At 41.6% G+C, this 26,221-nt stretch overlaps 5 protein-coding genes across 7 annotated transcripts in view; 2 read left to right on the top strand and 3 right to left on the bottom strand.

Annotated features, from left to right (window-relative positions):
* Window positions 1-126: 126 nt before the first annotated feature.
* On the bottom strand, window positions 127-4,181 carry LOC139609377 (uncharacterized). The gene is made up of 4 exons (XM_071463833.1): window positions 3,951-4,181; window positions 3,479-3,591; window positions 3,188-3,379; window positions 127-3,021 (listed from the first exon to the last, which is right to left on the bottom strand). Exons 1-4 carry the CDS (start codon window positions 4,008-4,010, stop codon window positions 1,833-1,835), a joined length of 1,554 nt encoding a protein of 517 aa, XP_071319934.1. The 5' UTR covers window positions 4,011-4,181; the 3' UTR covers window positions 127-1,832.
* A 1,712-nt stretch (window positions 4,182-5,893) lies between these two features.
* On the bottom strand, window positions 5,894-14,333 carry trim25l (tripartite motif containing 25, like). The gene is made up of 16 exons (XM_071463830.1): window positions 13,547-14,333; window positions 12,612-12,707; window positions 12,264-12,497; window positions 10,996-11,155; window positions 10,865-10,897; window positions 10,718-10,756; window positions 10,578-10,622; window positions 10,433-10,486; window positions 10,305-10,352; window positions 10,150-10,212; window positions 9,873-10,058; window positions 9,639-9,746; window positions 9,270-9,305; window positions 9,124-9,192; window positions 8,949-9,014; window positions 5,894-8,656 (listed from the first exon to the last, which is right to left on the bottom strand). The coding sequence occupies exons 1-16, from the start codon at window positions 14,177-14,179 to the stop codon at window positions 8,082-8,084; spliced, it is 2,445 nt and encodes an 814-aa protein (XP_071319931.1). The 5' UTR covers window positions 14,180-14,333; the 3' UTR covers window positions 5,894-8,081.
* Window positions 14,334-14,897: 564 nt separating this feature from the next.
* Window positions 14,898-19,739, top strand: LOC139609379 (uncharacterized). Of its 2 annotated transcripts, none has more exons than XM_071463836.1 (9): window positions 14,898-15,062; window positions 15,321-15,492; window positions 16,187-16,735; window positions 16,902-16,964; window positions 17,224-17,429; window positions 18,774-18,933; window positions 19,017-19,151; window positions 19,255-19,287; window positions 19,374-19,739. In XM_071463836.1, the coding sequence occupies exons 1-8, from the start codon at window positions 15,054-15,056 to the stop codon at window positions 19,275-19,277; spliced, it is 1,317 nt and encodes a 438-aa protein (XP_071319937.1). In that variant the 5' UTR covers window positions 14,898-15,053; the 3' UTR covers window positions 19,278-19,287; window positions 19,374-19,739. The 2 variants fall into 2 exon arrangements, with proteins under 2 accessions (XP_071319937.1, XP_071319936.1); XM_071463835.1 differs by having other exon boundaries at window positions 14,901-15,062; window positions 17,221-17,429.
* A 140-nt stretch (window positions 19,740-19,879) lies between these two features.
* On the top strand, window positions 19,880-21,639 carry nudt15 (nudix (nucleoside diphosphate linked moiety X)-type motif 15). Its single transcript, XM_071463842.1, has 3 exons — window positions 19,880-20,530; window positions 21,035-21,231; window positions 21,344-21,639. Exons 1-3 carry the CDS (start codon window positions 20,382-20,384, stop codon window positions 21,448-21,450), a joined length of 453 nt encoding a protein of 150 aa, XP_071319943.1. The 5' UTR covers window positions 19,880-20,381; the 3' UTR covers window positions 21,451-21,639.
* A 131-nt stretch (window positions 21,640-21,770) lies between these two features.
* Window positions 21,771-26,221, bottom strand: part of LOC139609381 (carboxypeptidase O-like) — an 84,053-nt gene continuing 79,602 nt past the window's right edge. For both annotated transcript variants that reach the window (XM_071463840.1, XM_071463839.1), the window contains 8 exons: window positions 26,088-26,127; window positions 25,881-25,982; window positions 25,663-25,767; window positions 25,385-25,501; window positions 24,952-25,045; window positions 23,869-24,071; window positions 22,354-22,438; window positions 21,771-22,273 (listed from right to left, as the gene is read on the bottom strand). In XM_071463840.1, coding sequence (XP_071319941.1) covers window positions 22,008-22,273; window positions 22,354-22,438; window positions 23,869-24,071; window positions 24,952-25,045; window positions 25,385-25,501; window positions 25,663-25,767; window positions 25,881-25,982; window positions 26,088-26,096 — 981 coding nt within the window. In that variant the 5' untranslated portion in view covers window positions 26,097-26,127 and the 3' untranslated portion in view covers window positions 21,771-22,007. The remainder of the gene's footprint in view (window positions 22,274-22,353; window positions 22,439-23,868; window positions 24,072-24,951; window positions 25,046-25,384; window positions 25,502-25,662; window positions 25,768-25,880; window positions 25,983-26,087; window positions 26,128-26,221) is intronic.

The raw sequence follows: 26,221 nt of genomic DNA on the forward strand, positions 1-26,221 counted from the left end.
CCTTCTCTGTCAGTGCTGCTGTCCCTAACATTCATCACTCCGACCAGACTCCCCCACTCGGTTTATGCACTTTTACTTTTTTTATTTAACCTTTGTTTTATGACATCGCTATTTGAAGTATATAGATTCTAACATGATAATGAGAAAATTTAGCTTAGTGGGTGCTTGTTTTAACGATGTCTGCTAACATTTTTGTCATAAGATTTTAATATATGTAGCTTTTTTTTTTTTTTGCTTTTTTGCTTGTCATACGCCCACAGAAGGGAAACCAAATCAAGCCAAATGTGTTATTTTTATTCTCGAAGAAATGGAAGACTCTGGCTCACACATGTATATATGTGATATGTGTCAGCTGTATCATATTTAACAGTGGAAGAAAAGCTTCAGCTTAATGTTTTGTATGATTGGAGAGAAGAGGAAAAAAGGCACATTCAGACTGTTCATATCTTTAGATTAGTCGTATCTCTCCTCTCAGTAAAGCAGGAGGTTCAGGTTTGTGTCTTTCTTTGGCAAAAATATATAAAAAAAATCCTTTTCATGTCACCCTTCTAAGATCATGATCTTCTGTAAACTGTTATTCAGTTGCCTCTTTTTTAAAATAAAGCAATGAAAAAAAAAAGCCTTTGACTCACGCACTGGTTTATTATTACTCAGACTTGTTGAAAGAACTTGTGCAGCAAGTCTTGACATTGTGGTTTCTGTTTACATCCTTCAAAGCCCTATTTGAAAGCCCTGAAAATTAAGGGAATTGCAGTTCCAAAACAGTGATGTTATGCCCCAAATCAATAATGTGTATTGAACTATATTTTGCAGCATATTTAAATCATTACTGAACTAAAGTCTACACACTCTCCCTAACTGTATATTGTACATAGTGTTATTATTTATTTATCTATTATTAATTTTAAAACTTATTACATTTAGCTATGAGCTAATAGGCCAAAAAAATTTTTTTGATTTTTTTAAATGATATTGTGTCACATTTGACATTTTGACATTTTTATTTTGCAGTTTGTACCTAGTGAAACTAAAAACACTAAACCGTTGCATCAGGAGATTTGAAAATTGAGTCAAAGCCAAAAGCTTGTGCAGAAAGTGATGTTATTTGTCACCATCTAGTGGTTGGGTAGGTTTACTGCAAATGACACCTTTTCCTCTGACTTGTCAACTAGAAACTAGTCTGATTTCTGTTTTACCCCTGATACTGAATGGTGACACAAGAGACGCCACAATCATGTTTTTGATTTTATATTTTATAATTATAATTTTATTTTAAGGCCAGATGAAAAGGCTAATTTAAATGTGTGGGGGCGATTTAGAGTTTCCAATTGAGCTGCATGTTTTTGGAATGTGGGAGGAAACCGGAGACCCCGGGGGAAACCCACGCCAGCACGGAGAGAAGATGCAAACTCTTCACAGAAAGGGCCGAGCAGAAGACGCCCGACCTTCTTCCTGTGAGGCCACAAAGAGCCGCCGTGCTGCCCTTGCTCTTAAGAAGGATGTGTTCTTTTGGCTACATCATTACAAAAGTCTTTTTAAGAATACTCAGACTTGTTTGACAAAGCGGAGCTTTACTTTGTCAAACAAGTCTGATTCAGTACTATTTAGTACTCATTTGATAAGTAGTACTTTATCAAACAAAAGACTTTTGTAATGATGTAGTAGTTCATCAATATGATTGTAATTTATCACATCCTTTTTAAGAGCTTGTATTAATCTTGAAAAATTATTTAAAAAATGTTTATTTTTGGTTCATTTAATTTTTTCAAGATTAATACAAATCAAAAAGAAAAAGGGGGGAAAGGTTAGACACAGGTTACCTCTGTGGTCTTTTACTCCTGTGATGCTTCGCTGGTGCAGCAGGCGAAGGGCTTCCTCAGGAACCTGGCCACGGTGGAGAACATCCTGACGATGGCGGGTCGCGTCTGTTTGTTTGAGGGTGGGAGGGGGCCTGATCCATCGTCCTGGTCGATGACCTCATGGCGAGACACTGACGGGTTACTCACCTCACAGGATGGAGAAACCTTTGTATTCCTTTTGCTGAAAAACCTCTTGACTTTCTTCCCAAAGCTGCTGGTTTCTTTTGTGGATTTGAGCAGCTTCATTTTTAAAGTCTTCATCACAGCGTCCTCAAAAGTACCGTCACCGGACGCCATGGCAGCCTGCAGCAGCTTTGCAGATCCAAACTCCAGACAAAGATTCCTGTAAACAGAGATATGAATCTTACCGACAGTCTGTGGGAGAGTGGAACATAATTTTCCTCTAGTCCTCTCCTTCAGACGAGTCAGCATCCCGTCAAAGTCCACGTCAAAGATTGATGTTTTGGTGGAGCTGGCGATGTGCTCCACCAACTTCCCAAGAAACGCAGTGAGAAAGGTCTTCTCTTGCTGTGGCATCTCCTCTTCAGAGCGGGCAGAAGGCTTTGCGCTCTGATTGGCTGGGACGTCTGTGTTCTGTTTCTCTGATATAAAGGTGACTGCTTCATCAATGGCATCCTCATCACTGAAGTCCTGAACCTCCAACAACTCCACTGGACGGCAACCCTGTGGGACACTACTTGGTTGCTGGTTGTCAGATGACTGAGTCAGTTCTATGTTTGTCTCTGTTGTACAGCTGACTAGTTCAGCAATGGCGTTCTCTTCATTGAAGTCCTGGACCTCTGTCACCTCGTCTGAACAGCAACAGGAGCAGTTACTGTCCACACATCCTTGGTCTTCAGGGGACTCGGGCATGCCTGCTGCACTTTGAAGCATGTTAGCAATTAGAAAAACCATTTTAGCAGTGGGTGAGTCACGTTTTGGTGGCTCATCTCGAGGCTGCTCTGGCTCTGTAGAAGGAGCTGGCTCTCCAAGACGATCCAGCTGGCAGTTCACCCTCTCCTTCACCTCCGCCGCAAACAACTCCATCAGTTTGTCGGTTTCCGGCCACTCCTTATCAACTCCTAGCGCCTCAGCAAAGCTGAAGTGCAGAGAATCTCCAAGGGTGGCTTGGATATCTTCCTCCGTCACATGGTAATAATTCCTGTTGATTAAATAGAGAAACATTAGTCAGCTGATCTGCTCTGGGCTGTGATATTCAAATTTCCCTCTTTTTTTTTTGACCACTAACTCTGATAATCCCAAGGTTACAAAATGCCACATACAGTATGAATTTTTCAGAAGAAAATGTTTAGAAACTTTTGACTTACCTTTCAATAGAAACGTCGGTGGAGGTGCTGGCAATGTCCAGCGAAATCTGGCCCTGTACCCAAGCAAGAACCTGTGGTGCCACAACTTGCAAAACCAGCACGGTGATCTCCTCCAAGAGCTCGTAACACATGTTCGACAGCAGAATGATGGTGGTTGTGTCTATGTGTCCAGCTGCCAAAATCATCCATCGCCTGGAAGAAAAGAGTAGAAATGAGTGAGCAAAACAAACCCTTAAACAAATGTATAGTGTGTGTGTGTATTATGCTGCTAACTTTCAACTTGTTACTTACTCATTCGTGATGTTGTGTAGAAATGAGGTGAATATTGGTTCGAATATCTCCGATGTAAACAAGGGAACGTCTAAGTCGCTGCACCTATATTCTCCCAGTTCATTCTCTGGAATCTAGGAAGACAAAAAATCATGTTTTAGAAACCAGGCATCTTTCAAACAATATAGTTCCTATTGTTATTGACACAGTAAGAAAATCTACATTATGTCCAGCTTAGTAAAAGTTATTATACTTCAGACAGCATTCAGACAAACCAGAAAGAAATCTGACTTGATGTATTTTAAAGGTTTATGGTTGAAAAATTAGATAATAGCTAATCCAACATTACTCTTCATGTAATATATTTAATATTCTCTTAATTTTAAAAAATCAAATAAGTTTCTTTCATCAAAAAGGTAAAATGATGGGAGATGAAAACTTCCTCCCAGAGCTGCTGAAGCTGAGTTTGTGATTCAAGGATAAATATTCGTACCTTCTTCTGCAGGTTGTGTGATGGTTCAGCCATCACAGCACAATCTGTTATTTGCTCCATGTTTTCTTCTCCGCACTTTCCTCAGTGAAGGTCTGTGTAGATCTGTTCAATCTGTGTCTGTGCAGGTGAGAAAGTGACTGGAAAACAGAACTCGTCATTACGTCACAGCACCTTCAAAGCACCTGTGGAACACTCACACGCGCATGCGCTCAGCCTCTGCAGCGATATTCCAACGTCGCCGCCATATTGGATCGGGCAAGACTGGCCTGTGAGCAAACAAGGAGCTGCAGTTTGTCTTTATTATATAAAAAAAAAAACAACAAAAAAAAAACCCTGAAAACATGTACTTTTACTCCATGCAGATCTTAACCCCTTTAAAATAAAAACAACTCACTGAGATATGTAAATGTTTCTCTCCTTTTACCTATTATCGCGATAGTTTAAGCCGTTTTCTCCTTAAGAAGTCTGTAGGTATTAACGTTAGGTTTACATGAGCTGAATTACTTACGTGTTGGAAAATAATTCATTGTCAAAACTCGCGTTTGTCAAGCACGGATTTGGCTCATCCTCTTTGTTTAATACATGCATATAAAAATAAAAAAGCTACTTCTGTCTACTTCCCCACTGTTTAGCTTTTCTTTTACTCCCGGTGATTAACCAAAGGCCAGAACAACGTGAGAAAAACGTCACAAAATCATTCAAATAAAACAGTGAGACACTGGCGGTCACTTGCCCACTATCAGTCTGTTGTGTTTTCAGTATTAATATGATGCTTTTCATCCCGTATTTTTAAGAGGAAAATGAAAGTCCATACGTTTTTTTTTAACCTGTCAAAATCAGTTTTCAATATTTGAATCAATATCGTATTGAGGACTGACGCTTTGCAATATTTGTGGGTATTGTAGGCCTTTGTAAATGATGCTGTTATTATTGTATTATTTTATTATATTACTATATTGTTATACTACCTATATTAATACAGTATTCATCAATCACTAGCTTGGTAAGTTTAACACACACAAAAAAAAAAGTTAAGGTGCCTAATGTAAATTTTGGAAATGTACTGACACACATTTATGTCACAGTGTATTTATTTCTGGATTTTTCTTAAAAATGTCACTGAATGATTTTCACACATTCGGCCCCCTGGCTCAGTTGTATTTGAGTCAGATGAAGTGTGGAGATGTTTTGATAATTTCCTTTGTAAAACATGTAAAATTACAATTATTAGCTCCTTTTCTTTTGTAACAAAATGAAATGTCTCCATTGTGACATAGTGTAAAGTCTTGTCAATCATTTATTTGCTTGTGTGATCATTTTAATTGAAATACAATTGGCTCTTTTCTCTGGGCATCAGATAAAGAGCTGCAGCGGGTGATAGTCTTCACCATCACAGCTGTAGGGATTGTAGGAGCATCCCTCACCTCCCGCCACAGCAGCATCTTGGTGTTCTGGATCCTGACTAACATTTTAATGCTCCCCCCAACTGATCTGCATCCTCCACATCAGGGCCTCCACCAGCGATGGTGAAATCACAGGAAACACAATCTCCAGAGAGGGTGATGGTGATGAGACCGATGTTAAAGATTTAAATGGGCCAACGCTTCGAAACAGGCAGCTAATTCAATTTCTGTTGATGTTTATGAGATAGTATTTGTAGTTAGTTTCTATCTCCTCAGCGCTTCTGCTGAATCACATGATTTATACATAATGATCCAAATACACAGCGGTTATACTGTTATGTGTCTGATTTGTGAATTATTTTTATTGAATTATTTTAGTCTGTAAAGTAAAATCCAAAATGTCACATAATCACATCATGATCAGTCTTTTATAAAATGTATATTTTGTGTTTCGTACTTGTATTTCCTAAGAGTTGGGAAAACTATATCAATGAAAATATTTTTTTCAGTTGATACAAAATTAAACCAAATGATGATGACTGATTATCCAAAGCTATTCTTTATTTTTTAATTTTATGTTTATCTCTATAGGAACAAGTATATAATATGAACCGATAAAAAAAAACAACAGTTTTTTTAAGCCTAGTTTGCAATGTCCATTCTCCATAAGGGGGGGTCTCCCCTGTCAAGTTCCGCCAAGCTTAGTACATACTGTACATATAGAGTCATACTCATAAAATACACAAAAACAAGTACAAATGAGCATCTTGTATCGAGCATTGGTGCAGATCAGTTGTGGGAATAAAATGGTGTAAACTCAGGATCCAGAACACCAAGATGCTGCCGTCCAGGCAGGTGAGGGATGTTCCTACAAGCCCCGAAACCACCATGGAGAAGCCTAAAAAGATGAGCATGTGTGACTTGAGTGAATATTTACACCTTAATAATAATGATGATGTGGATGATATCTACAGTAGCCAGGGGAAAACTAAATGCCAGTGCGGCGATGCCACGTCCACGCTCCTGTTCGTTGCAGCTGACTGTTGATGATGTGGTAGATGGTGGTGGTGAAGATGGTGGTTGCAGATAAAAGGAAAGAGTTGGCGTGTAGTTTGCAGTAGTTGTGCGTCTCTTTGTAGCCATTTTGCTTCTGTTTGCAGTAGTTGTGCATCTCTTTATAGGAATTTTGCCTCTGTTTGTGGTCTTTATGCTTCTTTGTAGTAATTTTGCCACTCTTTGTGGTTGTTTAACATCTTTGTAGTCACTCTGCCTCCGTTAGTGGTCATTTTTGCATCTCTGTGCAGTTATTTTGTATCTCTGGTTTTTTATGTCTCTGTGTGGTAGGCCTGTGCTCAGTGGGCTATTTCAGTAATCCACCTATGGTCGCGACACAGTTTTTGTGTCTCTTTGTAATCATTTTTTATCTGTAGTCGTCCTGTGTCTCTGACTAAGCCACCGACTCACTAAAGGTTTACTAATTCCACAGCCCTCTTGTGTTGGGCGAACGAGCTGTGGATGTCATAGATAATAAAAATGATAATAATGCATAGAAAAAAACCTACTATTAGTATTAGTTTGATTTGTTATCTCACTATATCACAAATATTTGTGTATATTTTATTCAAATTACATAAAAGTAAAACAGAAATGATTTTTTTTTTTTCAAAAATGATGAAAAAATTGACTGGACAAAATTCAGATTGATTTATTTTGTGTTTTGCTGTGTAGATGGCTGGAGAACACCTGGTTTTTATAAGCTCCATGGGAACTACACAAGAGTCTTCAGATGAGTCCAAATCCACAACAATATGCAACTTTTCACTTTCAAGTATCAGCTATAAATTCTACAAAAGTTATTGTTCACTTTTTCACTGTCAGTTTTGTTGAATGTTAACGCAGATGCTGCACTAGTCCAGGGCCTCGAGAGGAGGAGAGACGTTCGACAGACTAACGGAGAAGACGTCGTTCCTGCGCTGAGGCTCCGATGTAAGATACAAAATATTAAGTTGTTGGTTAAAATCTGAGAAACCAAAATATTCTGTAAGAAAAAGTAGAGAGAGAACTAAGTTGCTAGTGGAGCTGGCTAGTTATCTCTCTACTTCTTAATTTCTTTTTCTTGTTTAATATCTTGGTGACAAGCCTTCTATCTCAGGCCTTTAAACAACAACTAAATATTTTGTATCTTACCACCACACCTCCTCCGCTGAAGGGGTGCACCACTTGGGTTTATGTATGTTTTATTTCAAAAAAATATTTGAAACTTAATGTTGTTATCTGTTGCATAACCCCCTACACTTACCTCTCTGAATTTCAGGAAGGGGACACGGCCCCGTCACCCAGCCTCTTCAGCCGAACTGGAGACTACACCACTATCGCCCATGTGATCACAGATGGGGTAAGGAAGGAACCTACTGCACCCTTGGACACAATAACAGTATGTTATATAATTATCGACAGCATAGTAGGGGTGGGTGGATTGTTCCCAAAATATCAATACTACTTGTTTTGGAAGATAGAGGCCAGTTTCATGCTGTAAACAATGCAATGTTTATATTTTTTATGTAGAATGTAATCTTTCATTAAGTGCATTTAACATAAAAAAAAAATCAGGTGCAACCAAACTTTACAAAAATGTTCAGTCATTGTGTCAGTTTCTAATGAGTCAACATGAATGTTTCCAAGCTGCTGTGTTAAAGTCTGAACTCAGCTGTTCTTCCACTCCTCATCCTCACATGGGGCAGATCCTAATGCTGTCGGAGCTTGAGGTGAACTGGCCGAGGGCAAAGTCCAGACCCACTCCAACTCCACTCCCCACGCCAAAGGCAGCGTAAAGTGGCTGGGTGAAGTTAGCACGGAAGGTGTGAAGGTGCGTCATGCTCTCTGCCACGCTGTAAAAAGCCAGCGTCCCCACGGACAGATCCAGGTAGAGGCCCAGACGGGGGGAGTAAGTGACTGGTATGTCCCTCTTCTCATTGTCGTGCATGGCTGAGCAGCAGGTGTCCGACAGCTCCAGGGTCCAGGACTGGGCGTTGTAACCCAGCCCCGACCTGGCGTCCGAGCCCTTCCTGTTCAGTGCCCCGTAGGCTATGCCCATAGAGGAGCCCCGGCCCCTCCACTCCACCTCCCAGTAACAGCGCTGGGCGTACAGCGGGCTCTGGCACATCACCTGGGTCCAGCCGTCAAAGCGCTGGGGAGTATCGGGGTAGGGCTGCGCTGCCCCCTGCAGGGTGGCTTTGGTGTTACCCTCGGAGAGAGCCAGTCGTCGGTGGGCTGTGTTGGGGTCAAGGGTCAAGGTCACAGAGTCTAGGAGAGAGAGGGTTAAATGCTCACAACAATATTCATTAAGCATTAAAAGGTAATGCTTAACCTTAAACAATCCCACCGCAAAGCCCACTTGCTTGCCTTTTTCAACTGTATCCCATGGTCTTCATCATAGTGCTTTTAAAACTTATGTTGCTTTACAAGTTGATGTAAACCATGTTATCCAGTGGAAAGATCCAGAAAGGAACCAGGACCTGGACCTTGAGTTGGGATTATTTCATCAAAGTATAATTTCTTTGTTTCTCTAATATTGTATTTAAACACTGAGACTCACACTGCAGGAACTCCTCTCTGGTCCTGGGCTCCGGGGCCTGGATGCTGTCCAAGTTGATTTCCCTCACTGGAAAATAAAAGTCTTATCAGTACATGCACATTTTGATTTTCTTTATTTTCTGATTTGCTGATTGCTGATTTGCTGCATGTCATGTCTCTCAGGAACATTAACTCACGTGCAGGGAAGACAGGAGCATGAGTCATGGTGTCAGGGGTGGGCGTGTCCAAGAAGAGACCAGGGTTAACTGCACAGCGGGGAAACACATTAGTATTACAATACAATTAGATATTAATTTGACATATTCAAAGGTTGTCATCTTACTTTCTGTTGGTGTTTCTGACAGAGCAGCCATCCCCCCTGTTAAGGGTAAACACAGACACACACTTAGACAGTAAAAACTTAATGTACATGCTATATAACTCAAGTGTGGTTTTCCCTCCTTTGTCCAATCTTGAGTTGGGTTGTGACAACCTAGAGTCAAATCTATCCTTCAGCATCCCTGGAACTCTAAAACTGTGCTGCAAAATGTTAACTTTTTTGTTACTGATACAAAGATCCTCCTGATGCTAGTGCCTCTTTCAGCTTTTCATCCACCCACTGCAACACTTCATAATGCAGGATTCAGATGAGCTACTGCATGAATGAACTTTAACTGAGCGGCAGGGACACATAATGGGAGTCAGGTCTTACATGGGTTTCCTCCTCCTGCAGATGGTGTGTTGTTGGCCGGGGTGGCTTGGCTGGTGCCACGCCGATGAGAGCGGAAGAGGCTGCTGATGGACGCCATCCGACTGAAACCTGAGCAAACCGGGTGGAGAAGACAAAGAAAATGAAATGAGCATTTATTGTTGAGCAGAGCTGCACTGTACAGGTTTTACCAGCTGGTGGCAGCAAATGCATTTTGTCTAAAGGTTTGTATTGCACCTCCAGTTGATGCCGGAGCTGGAGCTGGAGCTGGAGCTGGAGCGGCGGGGACTGGGGTCGGGGTTGGGGTCGGAGCTGCAGCAGGAGCAGCCAGGTTCTGACTGGACCTGCTCCAGAGCGACTGAGACTCTCTGCGACTGGGGGTTGGACTGGGTCTGGGGCTGGGCCTGGAGTTGGTCTCCCTCGCTGTTTTAGATCAGATAACGTTGATTATATCGTAGCAAACATCAAAGTCTGGGACATATTAAATGGTGAATAAACAACCAGCAGAACAAACCTGTCTCTTTTTCCTCTCTCCTCTGTCTGTCCCGAGGTCTGGGGGAGTTTGTGTTTCCTCTGTCTGCAACAAGGAAGAAGCAGACTTTTAAATCATGTTCACTGCTCTTCCCCACGACAGTTTTCTTTTTAATTTAACAACACACAAAGTCTCACCTCGTGGTGTATTTCTGCTCCTCACATCTTGACTTTTGAGGCCTATACCTGAGTAATAAAATGACATGATTAATAGGAACGTACTGAATTACTTTTGATGTTCTATGTAAAGTAATGAATGTCAGTACCAAGTCCTCGTCGGTCTGTACTCCGCCCTCCAACTGAGAGACTGGGTGTAGAAGCTGTGAGGCATGAAAAGACACATATTTATATCAAAGGATGACAGAGTGATGAGATGCAGTGACAGTGGACAATAAAAAAATCTGAATGTACCTGGTGAACGGTTGTTGGTGTTGCGGGAAGCCAAACCAGAAAACACTACAGAAAATCAGAAATGAGTTATTTGAATAATGAGATTATGGAAAACGGAACCTGGTGATATGTTCAGATTTAAGAGGAAAATACAAACTAACATTTAAATATCCCAGCTCTCTGTCCTGCGTTCCGGTTGGCTGTAAGAGATACGAGAAAGTCAATGTTACGCAAGAAAGCTCAACACAACAACAACAACCTTTTTTCTTTTTATGCTCATGTTGAAAAGAAAAATGTTTGGAGCTTACAGTCTCCCAGAGTGAACATTGTCGTGTCGTTGACTGGAAGAGAACAGACAATAAAAAACGATCAAACATGACAAGAAAAATGCATAAACAACATCGGACAAAACAAGGAAAGACTCTTAATTGAGACTGACCTTGTTTGGTGATCTTGCCCAGCTCCTGGTTGCACAGGTCCTCCACTCGCTCCCTGAGATCCAGGATAGCGTCTCGCACAGGCTCAAATGAAGCTTCTGGATTGACCACCACAGTGGGCAGGTCCCCCGATTCCAAGGGACTGCACATGGACTCGTACGTCTGAAGGAAAATATGGTTCAACTGTTAGAGGAAATCCACGTCCTATAGCAGACATGACGTCCAACTGTAACTTTAAAGGCCCTATTGTCATTATTGAGGGTACATGCTATGGCATGAAGGGCAAAATGACATCCTGTTTGCAGTCGAACATGTTTACCATAGTGGTACCAGGTGTAACGAGAGTACAGGGATACAGGAAATATTGTAATTCTCCATCTAAAGGGTGTGCGAATAAGTATAATAATAGTGAGATGTCCATGTGTTTTTTGATTATAAAGCAGGTCCAGGTTCTATATTAATACTGTGAAAGTATCAAAGTCCTCAGTCCCCAGAGAAATGCACACAGCCTGTATTCAGAAACTGAGCCTTAAAACGAGCCATCAGGACTTCTGTAACTTTGTGATGTCACAACAAAGCAGTCACCGTTCTCAGCTACACCCCAAGACCAGTCCACCTGGACTCAGCCTTGAAGGATTTGGTTGCTCTAAGCGTCTACTTATAACAATCTGTATATATATCTATATTTTTATTCAAATACTCAGAAAACAGTAGTCTGACTTCTGATTTTATTTGAGGTGTTTATATCTTCTTAGAAATATCAACAATTTAAATAAAACACAGGAATAGTGTAACATATGGGACCTTTAAGGAGAGATGGATCCCAGTTTAGTGTGTCAACGTTAGCATGTCGCTCAGCTAACATAGCAAGATGAAAAACTGAAGAGAAGAGAAAACTTGTGACCGTAAATGTGCAGAAAACAAGTAACTGTTCATGCTTCTTTTTGTGAAAGGGGAGTTTTAGCTAACGTTTTAGCGCAAAGCAATTTCAGTGGCTCTGATGTTAGGAAACAGTTGTTCACAGGTTGTTCCATAAAGTTGGGGCCTCACAAGAGACAAAAAAAGTTTCATTTCAACTGTGGGTAAGATTTAAGGCTTGATACTACATTTCCCATAAGCAACTCAGTAGCATCTTTCATTTGAGGCACCAAATCATACACAAACTGAACATCATGTTTTAATAAGGTAGCGTGACCCTTTAAACTGGAGAGAATGAATGAGTCTAACCATCGAGCCCCCTCCACCACCACCTCTACACAGTCCAGTCTACCTGCAGGTAGTGAATGTGGTCTTCACAGCCAGCCAGGTCCTTCATCTCCGCATCCCTCCTCTTCAGCTCCTTGATCTCAGCCTCCAGGTTATCGGCCACCTCCTGGGCCTGGCCCATCTTCTCCAGGCTGGCCTGATCCAGCACCTCCTCCAGGAGCTCCTGCAGACGCTCCACTGAGCGCTGCAGCTCCGCCAGCACCTGCTCCGCGTCGTCGTGTACCCTGTCTGAAGAGCGCTGTGCAGGCAGGGAAGCAGAAACTACGGTTTACTCCAGGAGGTGAGAATAGAGTACACAGTATAGTAAAGCCCATGTGACCCTGAAGTAACATGGTGAACTCTGTTGACCAACCTTCATCCCCTCCATCACCTTCTTCATGTCCTTGAGCTCCTGCTCTCTGTCTTTCAGCCTCTGCTGATTCTCTGCCTGCATCTCCGACAGCACTTTCTACAGAGGGATACACAGAAGACATGACACCCAAAACCATTCCAGAAACATTCAAATCTGACACAGACAAAACACGAGCAGGAGGAAAGAGCTGTGTAAGAGGGTGGAGCGGTGAGAGTGGACAGGAATGTAGTTAGGCACGTCCTCAGCCGGGCTCTGTCACAAACAAAGGGAGAGCGGATGACACCACAAACAGAAACCCATCACACAGAACAATGGACAGTCAGCAGCAGGGGTGATACACTGTACATACACTATTGACCGTCACCTGTAACAGCTGCCATCTTTCCATTTAAGGTGGTTTATTCACAGATGTCACTTCAGTCAGCAATATACAGCATCAGCTGGTCGACATGTATTCATGTGAAACCATTTGGTAGAAATCTTAAAACGTAATCATCAACGAATCTGACAATCAAAGTCTTTTTTTTTAAAGCAAAAATGTCAGCTTGTGCCTGAGATGGAGATTATTTACACTATTTTCTTATATCTTATAAAACAAATGACTCAGTTAATTGAGAAAATAATTAACAGTTTCATCATTAATAAAAAATTATTCATCCACCACAGCCTTGGTTGAGCAGTTAGACGTACATCTGGCTTGCCAAATACACATACAGTGGATCTATATCTATAACTACAGACCCACTGTACTATCACTCACTTTACATTGTGTAATGACAACATAAAACAGTTTTACACCACTTACTAAAAAGGATTTTATCTATCACTCCAGCCAAACATTGATCACATAACAGTACGTGTCACTGGTTGAGGGCCCCTCATCACCAGCTCCTCCTCTGGTGCCCGAGGCCCCTGCAGCACCCACACTTGCCCACCTGTTTCTCCAAGCGCTCGGCCTTGGTGGACACACACTCGTGGCCTTTGTGCTGGTTGCTGGTGCACAGCCAGCAGACGAACACCTTGCACTGGCGGCAGAAGAACTCCTGCAGGTACTTGTGCTGGGTGCAGATCTTCTCAGCCAGATTCCCTGTGGGTGGGATGAGCTCATGCTGGTTCAGGGCCTTCTTGGTCTGGTGGGGCTTCAGGTGGGCTTCACAGTACGAGCTCATACACACCAGGCAGCTCTTGACCGCCGCTCGCTGCTCTCCTTTGCACATGTCACACGGCACTGCTGAGGATGACAGCTTCCCTTTGGATCTGGATGAGGAGGCGGCAGCAGCCCCACGGGCGCTCCGCATAGACTCGCGCACCTCAGATTTGAGGGCCCCCTTGCGGAGCTGCTCCACCGCTTCAGCCAGCATGGTGTTCCTGGATAGGGAGGGCTTGGGGCAGAAGGTCTGGCGGCACTGGGGGCAGCTGTAGATCCCCTTGGGGTCGTCCTTGCTCCAGTAATCCTTGATGCAGGCCATGCAGTAGCTGTGCCCACAGGGGATGGTGACTGGATCATTGGGGAGATCCAGGCACACAGGGCAGTTAAACTGCTCCTCTGTCCACAGTTTACTACTCATGGTGACGACGTCCGACAAAACAGAAGGAAGAAACTGAGAGAATATAGAGATGGAGGTATGGCTGTTAGGCGTGAGAAATTTCTAGACATATAAAAGCAGAGAGCGGAAGAGAAAGATCCAGAGATGTGAAGGCCTGGGCTCACAGGAGGAAATGCTGTCGCTCAGGTGAGAGCAGGGAGAGGTGAGCAGGGTGGGGTCAGAGCCACCAGGCAGGTCTAGCGGGGAAAACGGGTGTCGGTGGAAAACTGTTAAATGCCAGGAGAATAAAGGTGTGAAGAGACTAATGACTTTATCATTTAGTGGTAGAAGAAGTCTTCAGATACTAGGCAGTTTAGTTCACATTAGATGTCGGGCCCTTTAAAATTCTGCTAAACAAATTTGTATTATTATTTTCTTTGGGTCAGTTATTTAAATGAAAAGTTTCATGGGATATTATCTATTTTTTGGGACTGCAAGCGACTCAGACATCTGAAATGTGAGAAGGGGCCCAACTAGACACCGCTTTTTGTACAGGATCCCAAGCCACAAAGGTTGGGCACCTAGATTATTATCTGAAATGCAACTACAGCTGTCAAATAAATATAAATACTGAAGTAAAGTGTCTTAAATGCAGCACTGTCGTTATAAGGCATGGGGGAATTGTGCCCCTGTGATAAACAGTGTATCCTCTCACTAAAACTGTAGGAGTCCACCCAGGCAGTAGAGGGCGCAAGAGTCCCAGCAGCCGCACACAGGCCGAGTTAGTAAGACTTACAGACCGTATTTACTATTATCCGGAGGAAAAAAGAGGGCAACTGTCTGCAGATTGGTGCCATGTCAGTGTGGTTTTATGCTGCTCTTATCAGACAAGAAGTGAGAGCAGTTGTTGGCCTAAATGTCGCAGGTAATGTCGCTGTTTTGATCTCAAACCATTTCCCTTTGCGAGAGCGGCCGCACCAGCTTCCTGCTAAAACCAGCCCCTGAGTAAACATGTCCCCCGCTCTCTCCCCTCCTCAGTAAATCTTAGTGTTTTTTTTGATTTCAGAAAAACTTATTTGTGTTGCTAAGTGTATCCTCTCGTTAATGGACCGCCCTGTTATATGTTATTACACGTTAAAAGCACTGTTTTGTTTGAATTGTCGTATTTCCATGTCCTTTTTAGTACCACATCACTGTGCAGGAGGGGAGTCGGCTGCCGCCGCTGCAGAGATGCTCACAGTGCTGTGTGTTTTATCACTGCCCTCTGTGCAGTCCTCAAATCTACAAGCCCGCTCACAAATATAAAGTCCAGAGACATCTGAAATGTCACCTCTCCAGAGCCATTCATTTTAAAGGTAAAAAGTATGTGTTTTAGAGGCAATCGTGCCTTTTTGTCTTCTAAGAATGCTATGCGCCAAATCTGATTGGAAAAAGTCTCGATTTTATTGCCCCCCCCCCTCCCCCGTATTGATTTAACTGTATGGTTCACGAACACAGCTAAAGATATTTTAGTAAATAATAATGGGAACCTAACAATTCGGCATATACAAAATACAAGAAACATCATTACCTAAGTAGCTAACCTGAATTGTCATAATTGATTCCTCGTTATATTTGCACAAATCCAACATAGCAGCAGCAAACGGGTAACAATTTGAAAAGTTGTAAATTGAGTGCAATAAAGAGATATTTTGGGGTCAAATTCACGACGAATCTGCAAGAATAAGGAAGCTATTTGTACAAAGTCATAAATTATGTTCTACAAAGTCTTTCTAACATACTATACGTGAATCAACATGAAACATGGATATTTACAATGGAGTTTGGAGTGCGTATCCCTGGGGCTCGTTTTCCTCTGTAAACTCAAGTAGTTCATCATGCCTAATAGACTTCTGAGCCAAATATAGTCTAACCTAAATTGCAATGTTGTCTAGTGAGGCTATTACTGCAAACTTTTGGTTCTCCTGCATTTAAAACTCAAACACTGTGTTCAATCAACAATCAACATGTAATGTAGTTATTAATATGAGCCTTTTTCCCCACCCACAGGGTACAGCATCTACAAGTGCAACCTGGGATGTCGGCCACATGCTCATTTCCACTGTTTCTGTGAGAAACTGTTTCTGAATCGTAATCAGTTCATTCATCATCTGAATACAAAACATGAGTTCTTGCCCACAAGGGATCTGTCAGCCTGCCCTGGTTTTGGAGCTCATGATGATGATGATGATGGTGGTGATGCAGAGCAGTCGCTACGTCTGTCTCCATCATCAGGAGAGCACCCTAATGCTGATCCAAGTCCAACTTTTGCTCCTATCAGTGATACTCTGAGCACACGTGAAGCTAATTATGCAGCAGCCTGGACCTCAGACACCTTTTCAAACATAGTGGAACCCCCAGTGAATGAAGGGCCAGGTTTAAATAATGAACTAACCTCGGCACCTTCAGAGGAGTCATGCCAATCAAAAACAGGGCCAAAGAAACTTACACTATGCCCACAGTGCAATATGGTGATGAATAAAAGATGCCTTAACAACCACATGAAAATGAAACACTCCAGCAGAACTTCAGGTGTCACATCAAGTTCACCCCTCAAAGGTATTTTTGTTTCTTTTATACAATAAAGTTGAAGGGAAATTTACAGGGTTGTATATATATGAAGGTAAGAGGGATTTTAATTCATTTTCTTTTCTTTTATTTCTGGTTCTGTTGTAAGGTGTTTTATTTTTACTTAAATAATAAAAAATGTTATCCTTATTCACAGATCACATCAACATAACAACTGGATCAGCTGTTGGTGGATCAGAGTGTCATCACCATCCCACTCGTAAGCAGATTCAAACTAAGTAGAACATCTATTTAAAATCAGATTTTTCCAGATTTGTCTCCATAGGACTTCACATTTTTTTATTGTTTACAAGAGGTTAGGTGAACTAAAACTGACTTTTTGTTCCTTAACAGTGATAAACCCACTGAAAATGACTGATGACACTTCTGTATTGCAATATAATGTATGTTTAAATTACATGAAAGCCTCTCGGGTGGATCAAACGTGCTGACAGGCTGTTTACACTTGTTCACAGCAGTGGAGTTGGACATCTTGACCCAGCTGAGAGTCCTCCAGCAGCAGCAGAGCCAAATCCTGCAGCTGCTGCTGAAACTGACCAACACGGACCGCATCAATGACCCCACTGAGGCTGACCTGAGGGCCAGGTTCCCCATCACAGATGAGGAAGGACTCGCTGATTTGGAGCTAAAGCTCAGTGAAACCCCCAACTTCAAAAATCAACTTGTAAGAAATTATGTCGTATAGAGCCCCAAACTGACAAAATGTTGTAAGGTTATTAGTCACATTTATAAATGATTACATCAATAAGTAAAACTTTTAAATAATTACATTAGAGATAAAAAACAAATACACAGCCTTACACTTTAACTTTATCTGTCAGTTGATAAAGTAAAGCTTAATTTATTTCACTCTTCTTTTATTATTATTATTATTATTATTCAGGGAAGCAGTTAAGAGGACTGTGTGGCTAGCTGCTAAAGCCTTGTCAGCTAGCTACCTAGCTGAAGCTAACATTTGTCATTAAACTACACCAGCTAATGCATGTTATGGTAATTATTTATACTGGACTGCTTGGTACAGTGTAATATCACTGTATAAGTCTTGTAACTGAAGCTGAAGCATTTAAATGACAAGCTAACGCTAACAAAGTTAGCTAGCTAATGAAGTTTTTGGTTTAATTAGAGAAAGGGAACATTATGAGAAGAATTTAAATCACGTGTATCTACAAAATGTAATTAAGCTCGAGGTTTATTTCTGTCGTGGTTATTGATGAAGAAGATAACATTATGAACTGGACTATGTATCTTTTCACTTCTAAGTCGTCTTATCTAGCTAACCTTTATTCCTAAGCATTATTCCAAGGGAGTGCCAACCTCGTAGTCACACAAGATAATTAAAACAAATGATTACTTTAGCTTTTATTATGCTACATATTAGCAGTTGGCTGAAACAAGATGCAACCAGATGCAAACCTGATACAAACAGTGTATAGCTCCTTTTAAATTAAATAAATCATTTGTTTTGGTGTTAATATTAGACTTTGTTTTGATATAGTTGCATTTACAGCCATTCTGTGATCAGTTTGTTGACGTGTCTGTAGTTTTTTTTTTTTTTTTTTTTTTACACCAAGTGGGAAGAAATTCACAATATCTCTGACTCAGAATTACAAGTTGGAGGCTGATGTGAATGTCTCTTGGAATTACAGTATGAAAAATATGACGTTTATTGCTTGTAATTACAATTAAATGAATTTGCATGTATGGTTAAGTGTACCTAGCGAGCTTAAGTCCTCTCCAATGCTACAAACACTCATACACACTTATCTGATAACTACATTTTGCCAGTTTTGGGGCTCCATTATGTTGTTTTTATTCACATGAGCCTGGTTAATAAAGGGGAAAGGATCATATAACCATCATGAATGCAGCACAAATACACATAAAGTCATGTACACTATGTCCTCTATCTTCTGTTTCTTCCATTAGTTCCTTGTTCAGTGTGGGTTCACTTTTTCATGGAGTGAAATCAAATTACAGAGCATTAAATTATTCAAATCTGTGTTTTCAGATCAACTTTTTTGATGATAATGATGGCCATCCTATTGATCAAACAGTACAGAGGATACTGGAAAGGATGCTGTCCAACACATTTGCAAAGAGAATGGACTGGAGAGGGAAAAACAACAAGATGTCCTTTGCATCCTCATGTTTGAAGGAAATTGTTAACGGTAAGTTAAAAAAAAACAATACGTTTCTGTTGCACAGTAAAATTTGAAATGACAGCTTTAAGTCTGCTGCCTTTAATTTTCAGATGCAGTGAGGAGGAACAGCGTGTGTGCCCGGGCCGCAGACGAAGCTGTGGAGTCAGCGGTGAAGAAATGGCTGCAGCAGGCAGGGGAGAGGGATGAAGCAGCAGAGGGAGCGGGAGAAGAGAGAGAGAGAAGTGGTGGGTATTGAACACCAAGCAGTGAATTGATCTTATGAGCGTAAAACTCAATATGAGGCATCATTTTTCTGATACGTGTTAATTAAGATATCACTTTTTGCAGCATCACTGATCTCTGCATTTTAGAGAAATACTGGTAAGTGAATATTGAAAAGTTAAAAGCTGTAATTAGTAGCGCTTTACTGTTTTTTTACTGAAATATCTTCATTGCTTATTCCACAGGAGGACAAAACAATCTATTTTCTTCTTCCTGACCTTCATTCTTTTCTTCAATTAAATGACTGACTTTTGCTTCAGCTCTAACTGTTTCACTTAATTATTGATGAAGACCTATTTGAAGGACTGTTTGGAAATGTATTGATGACTCTCTAGTGAACTATGCCTTGTAGCAGCATATGCCATCATCAGGAGGTTTAATTTACTTTTCTATCAATTAATCACTGATAATTTCAGTGGACTTATTTTCTGTCCATGTCACATTCATATATCAGGACAAGGTCTTTACTCTGAGATAGTGGATGGTACATGGCCAGAGCAAACAGGAACAAAGCACTGTGCAATGCCCAGCAATAAATCCTCATCCAACCACTTTTAGTGTTATCACGTGTCTTAAATGACAAGCATTTTGCTACATGTTCATTCCTATGTATCCTGAATTATATGTAATAAGTTAAGTGATAGAATGATTTACAGCTGATAAGAGCAGTGATTACAGCTGATCTCATTCAGGGGTTACTTTATCAGGAGAGTATACACTAAGCATAACTTGTCAGTAGATGGCAGCGTTTGCACCCCTGTACTGTGTAATAATCCATTATAATCCCTATTTAAAAAAAAAAAAAAAAAGATTTGGCTTTGAAATAGAAAGCACCGTTTAGAGTGTGTGATTATCAACAAAGTACACCTGTAGCTCAGCTTATTCAAAACCACCTAATTTCCGACAATATTAATTGTTACATCAGCTACTTAGTACTCACATATCTGAATATTGTTACTTTCTTGTTTGGCAGAACCAAACAAGAAGTTAATGGACGAACAATAGAGTCTTGTCTCTTATGATTATAAGGTCTTATAAAACATCCGTGCGTCTCCGGAACGATTTCTTAAGCGAAGGCGGAAGTACACAGAGGTGAAACCTCTTGTGCCTCCGGATAACCGCCTCCGCCGTGTAGCACCGGCGAGTTTTGCTAACTTTGCCCTGTGGATGAGGCGTTTTTTGACTTAGTCCAGATGTCAGATAAAACAGTTAAGCGCCCCGGGGTCGGTGTCGGGGTGCTGGTGACAGACTCAGCCCACCCCGGGTGTGTTCTCCTGGGAAAACGGAGGAGCGCAGTGGGCAAAGGGACGTACCAGCTCCCCGGTGGTCATTTGGAGTTTGGGTAGGCTGACAGTAAACATCATTCACAAATCTGACACTGTTTGCAGCATCTATATGAGAACATAGAGTGTTTATGATTGTTACAAAACATGCGCTTTACTCCTTTCACTACGATGTTGTTTCTGTTATTAGAGTGAATATTACAATTAAATAAATACATTTAGCTATTTATTATTATGCCGAATTCTTCCTTAATTGTAAGCAAATATTGAAACATGTTGTGAATTTGCATTGTTACAAGAGCCTGAAAAATAAGTATTCACAAATACTAATTCTCTATATTTGTAAGTGCAGTGTGGTGAAAGGTAGTGAGGAGTGGTAATCATTTTGAGACCCTTGTAGATCCATTGAAGACATTTAGTTATCTTAAAGTAAAGGTCCATCTAGTTGAGGGGTCAGTCAATGTGTGGAACATATGACCTCCCCTGAATTGTGACATATGTGAGGAAGACCCGGATGTGATGGCTCCCAGTGGAGTGACACACCGATTCTGTGTCATTGGAAGAGAGACGTGGGAGGAATGTGCTCACAGGGAGGTGCTGGAGGAAGCTGGGGTGCGTTTGGTGAACGTCCGCTTTGCGTCAGTGATGAACTCCATCAGACTGGAAGAGCAGTACCACTACGTCACCATAATCATGCAAGGAGAGCTGGACAGGAAGCAGTCAGGGGAGCCGCAGAACCTGGAGCCGGAGAAGAACGAGGGTATGTGAAGTGGATTTTGAAATGGAGGGGGAAATAAAACATTTTTTTTAAAAATCATCTCTGCCCACCTGAGCAGATGATGATAAAGAATGTGTGGTCCTTTCCCTCTCAGGCTGGACGTGGACGCGCTGGGATGAGTTTCCTCCAGAGCAGCAGCTCTTCCTGCCGCTGGCTGGTCTGAGACAACAAGGCTTCCAGCCATTCAGGAACAAACACTGAAACTCAGCCTTGAAACTGCATGTTACATATATTAACACATATTTTATACCTTCTTTTACATCAGTGGTCTGTTTAGATACAGTAGCTGCCTTTTCCTCCAATGTCATGATACACACTGTAATTTCTGCCAATATTAAGAATGGTTACAAATACAGCAGGAGTGATGCAATTTCTGTTTAAGGAGTTTAAGACCATCAGCTGTGATTTTATTCAGATTCAAGCAAATAATGCCACAAATAAAACACACACATGACCAGAATAAAAATATAATAGTTTTGAATATTTAATTTTACAGGGGGAGGTGGTTTGCACTGCATGAAAACGGTCTGGAATATTTTAATGAACTCCATCTATTAGCTGCAATATGACATTTATGCAAGTTTGTCAACAGATACAAACATTCAAATACACTTTTCAGCTGTTGTGTAATAGTTTGAACAAAGCGTCACTCAATTCTTTGAATGATGGATTTTAAAACATTTTCCTCAAACAGACTTAGACTGACTTGTCGCCATATACCCAGCGGTACAGCTTTAATCAGTTCCTCCGCCTCAGCCTCACATCAGGGTGGAGCTGGTGACACCCAGAGCTAACAGCATGGTCCACATGACTGCGGCAGCGGCAGCCACGGCACCGTTAAAGGCCTTGTCGTGGGTGTAGGTGATGATGTACATGGCCCCTTTGTAGGCTTCCTCACAGGTCGGCTGGATCTGATCCTCTGGGAGCTCGAAGCCGAATGTCCCGTTATCCCTCAGCTCAAAGGTGTAGCTGAAGGGGATCCCCTGCATCCGCGCCCAGTCTCTGGACGAGCCGGAGTTGGGGTCTGTAGAAAGTTCTTATTTTTATTTTTGTCTTATATAACCCAGTAATCAGTGACTGCTCAGCAGGAATGTGTATACTCACATAACACATTTGGGGAGGTTCCTACAGTGTATTTCATCCCGTGGACCTCTTCAATGGCGTCTGCTGCAGCCAACCCCACCTTCATCTGAGGAAGCAGACATTAGCTTTTGTCATGCAGTCACTGAAAAGTGCAGGGACATAGATGCTGAAAAGAACAGTTTGAATCTTTTGTGTGTCTGTGCATGAAAGCAATCTTGTGTTAGTCCAGTCGTAGTTTAGAAAAACACGCTCAGGCGACTGGGAGACTCCAGGAAGCAGTTGAACTGATTTATACTTTGTGTGGCTTCATCAGTATTAATGACATGAATAATTCTGGGTCCTGCGACTGATGAAAGAGCCTGAGCAGAAAATATGAGGCTCAGCTGTGACAGAGGTATGACGCCATCCTTGATATGTTGCACAAAGTGTGAAATGCTTTTTTCTTGTTCTTTTTTTTTTTTTTTTTTTTTTGCATCAAAACAGTTGAATATGTCTGAACAAGATATGATGAGAGAAGAACCACACTGCAGCCCAGACTTGTTTACAGTGCACAGTGTGGACAGCTTAATGTGTATTTTGTCTTTTTAATTTCTAAATCAAATCAGTAGTTGCATTTAGAGCTGGTTAATTACTACAATTTGCATCATCCTGACATTTCTGTATATTTTCAGGGTCTGATTTCTGTTCTCATGGTTGTTTGTTGCCCTTTTATGCAGAAGTGAATGTGGATCTAGAAAACAGCCCAACAGATTCTGGACGTTTGAGGGCAGTAATGATATTTCTCGGCTGTAATTGTTTGTTTAAGTTATGTGATTCCCAAATATCAATGTCAGTGCTGGCCACAAAAACCACCAGGATCGGTTGTCCACTCAAACTGAATGTGAACTGCCTAATCAGGAAGATTAGCAACAGGATGTTCTGGCATCGGATTTGGAGTCTCAGGAGTCTCCAGGTGTGGTGGGACTCTGCATCCGGCCCAGCCGAAGAACAGCGGCGGTGTTTGAACGGCTTAGGAGAGAGGGCTGGCCTCTGTCTGCGAAAGTCCTGCTAAAGCCCGGGAAACGAATGGACATAATCCTGTTTTGCATAATTCTCCCTGGGTGACGGCTCCACTGGGTTATTACCTGCCTCCTTACTAACATTCAAACTCTCGCAGCTTCCTCCTGTTCTGTTCTGGTCCGTCTGGGCAGATGAGGAGTGGACCGCTATTGGATGCTGAATGTTTTAATGACATCTGTCCCACTGCTGTGTGTGTGTGTTGTGTGTGTGCACTTTGCACCATTCAACTTTACTATTTATATCCCATAATATTAAATCCAAAACCTTGAAATGAATTAACAACATTACCTTAGTTACTATGAATTTGTGATCAGCTCAGTTTCTATGGCAATAGGCAGAGTATTCTGTTTATGAATGTGGAAACATGCAGTGATAATTATAATCAGGCTACAAAGATGCTGTTTATCCTGAGTTGTTGTGTGATATGATGGAGAAGATGTGTAAAACACGCATTGGTGTGTTAATAGATGTAAATACCAGCTCGTCGTAGTTGGGGGCGGTGAAGTTGGGGTGTCCGTAGGGAACCAGGAGCAGCTGGCCATAGGAGTGGATGGTGAGGAAACACAGGAAGTCGTCCTTCCGGCTTCCTACAAACTCAGTCACGGCCTGGGCCTCGGGCTCGGACACAGCTTTGCTCCCACAGTAGATGTTTGAGCAGCAGTCGTATGATACGCCAATCGCTGTGAAAACAGCCACATAAACAGAATCATCCGGATCAAATATAATCGTAACACCACTTCCTCCCGTGTATCGACGGCGGCCGTGTTTCTTCTTTTGGATGCGTATGTCTTTTTTTCCTGTGGCTTGAAAGTTGGCGGAACGTCTCAATGAGTGTGTGTATGCAAATGAGTGCGTGTCAGGACCAGCCGGTGATTGGTGGACAATATTAACTCTACCAGCTGATTGGCTCCTGTCAGATGTCCACCTAACAAAACAAATAAAGATGACACAGACAAGCTGCAAGGTGTGTTGTATTTGAGAGGTTGACATTTTCTTTTCACCACCTTTTCCCCTGTTTTTGTTAAGTTAGGGAAGTTGTGTTAAAAGCTGCATTAACTGATTTTTAGGGGACAACAGAAACAAGCTGACTTTCTAAACACACATCCACCAGAGCAGCGTTAGCATTGCAGTCATGTCAGTGTAATATTCAGCATGTTTTATGTTCGTTTCTGGTTTTTACGAAAATATGCTGGAGAAAGTTTGAAAAAGTGTCCCCAATGATGTCATAGTGATGTCACCAGGGTTACTCTAAACTTAAAAAAAACAAAAACAAAAAAAAACTTCATTGCAAATGAGGGGTGTACGGTCTAATTAAAGATGGTACTGCGTTGCATTGTGGGAATTGTAGGATCCCATGTTTCTCCACTGCAGTTTGGCTTTTATGTCCTAAAGCTTCGAAGTGCTATGTTAATACCCCTTTAAGACAAATTGTGAGGTGAGGCTTCAGGAACATCTTGGAAACAAGACAGTTACATATATGTGATTTGGTACAAGTCAGTGTATCGCAATCGAAGCAACAGGCTGTATAGATGAGGTTTAATGGAGAACTGCAACACTCACTGCCCCAGTTGGCATCAAAGTTGCGGTTGAGATCAGTGCCGGCACAGGCGCAGTCTGAAGGTCCTGGTGATCTGTTTTTCCTCCACAGTCGAGTCTGAATGGGTCATAATGTTCAGTCAGTTAAATCAGGTGGTTTAGATCCATCTATTAATTTGGTAATAAATTGAATAGGCACTTAACATTGCGCAGATTACTCCAGATACTTAAATGCTGCCTGGGATTGCTGTTGTATATTATTTTTCCACTCATTTTCAGCATTAGAAATCAATTTATTCAATAATTGAACCGTAGCTCGTTTTAAGGTAACTGCCATTGCCATAATAGACTATTATCAACTTTTGTCATCACATCCTGTTCATCTGTGGTTTGTGGTCTTGAGCACAGAGCCCTAGGAAAGCAATTTGATAAATATCCATCAAATATGAGCACTGACGGTGTTGTCCTTCCAGGAGTAGATGTAGCCGTCCACGTTGAGCACGGGTGTGACGTAGAAGTCCACGTTCTTCATCATTTCCTCCATTTTTGGGTCTGTTTTGTAAGCTTGCAGGATCTGATTTAAAGGAGGAAACAAAAGCATCACCAAACCTCAGTGAAAGCAGTCTGAAGACCCATCAAAATAATATTATTGTTGTTTAGAAATTTATTTTTCCTTGAAATTTAAATGATAAATCATGTTTTTAATATAATTTTTTTTAACTGCCTGCCTCTTACCTGTCTGACAAAGTACTGACAGAAGGCTGGGGCGATCCATTCCCTTGCGTGTATACCACAGTCCATCCAGATAGCTTTCTTCTTCTCTCCAGTGTTCAGACCAATCTGAAAGACAAATTCAAATAACTTTATGGCACAAACACACATAAAATGTCAACACACTCCAGTATCCACCTGGTGTTTGGATTCTGAAGCTGACGGTTAAAAATGTGGATGACCTTAAGCAAGCTAATGTTCCTCTTCTCATAGGTTTGTCCATAGTCCACTATGGATGCAACATCGGGGTAATCCAGTGTAATCTGAGACATCCATTTGGAGATCTGTGGAGCATATTTACACATTAGAGTGTGTGTGTGTGTGTGTGTGTGTGTGTGTGTGTGTGTGTGTGTGTGTGTGTGTGTGTGTGTGTATTGAGGCAGGCTCACCTCCGGCATGGGATGGTATTTGTAGTAGTCATACTCCACTCTGTTGCACACAAATACACACACACACACACACACAGCAAATACATGAGACACATGAGAGGAATGGGCCCCGTGCATATGCAGAAGGTAAGTTA

This window comes from Trachinotus anak, unplaced genomic scaffold, assembly GCF_046630095.1.
Source record: "Trachinotus anak isolate AG129_WGS33_773 ecotype Australia unplaced genomic scaffold, CSIRO_AGI_Tana_v1 ptg000026l, whole genome shotgun sequence".
NCBI lineage: Eukaryota > Metazoa > Chordata > Actinopteri > Carangiformes > Carangidae > Trachinotus > Trachinotus anak.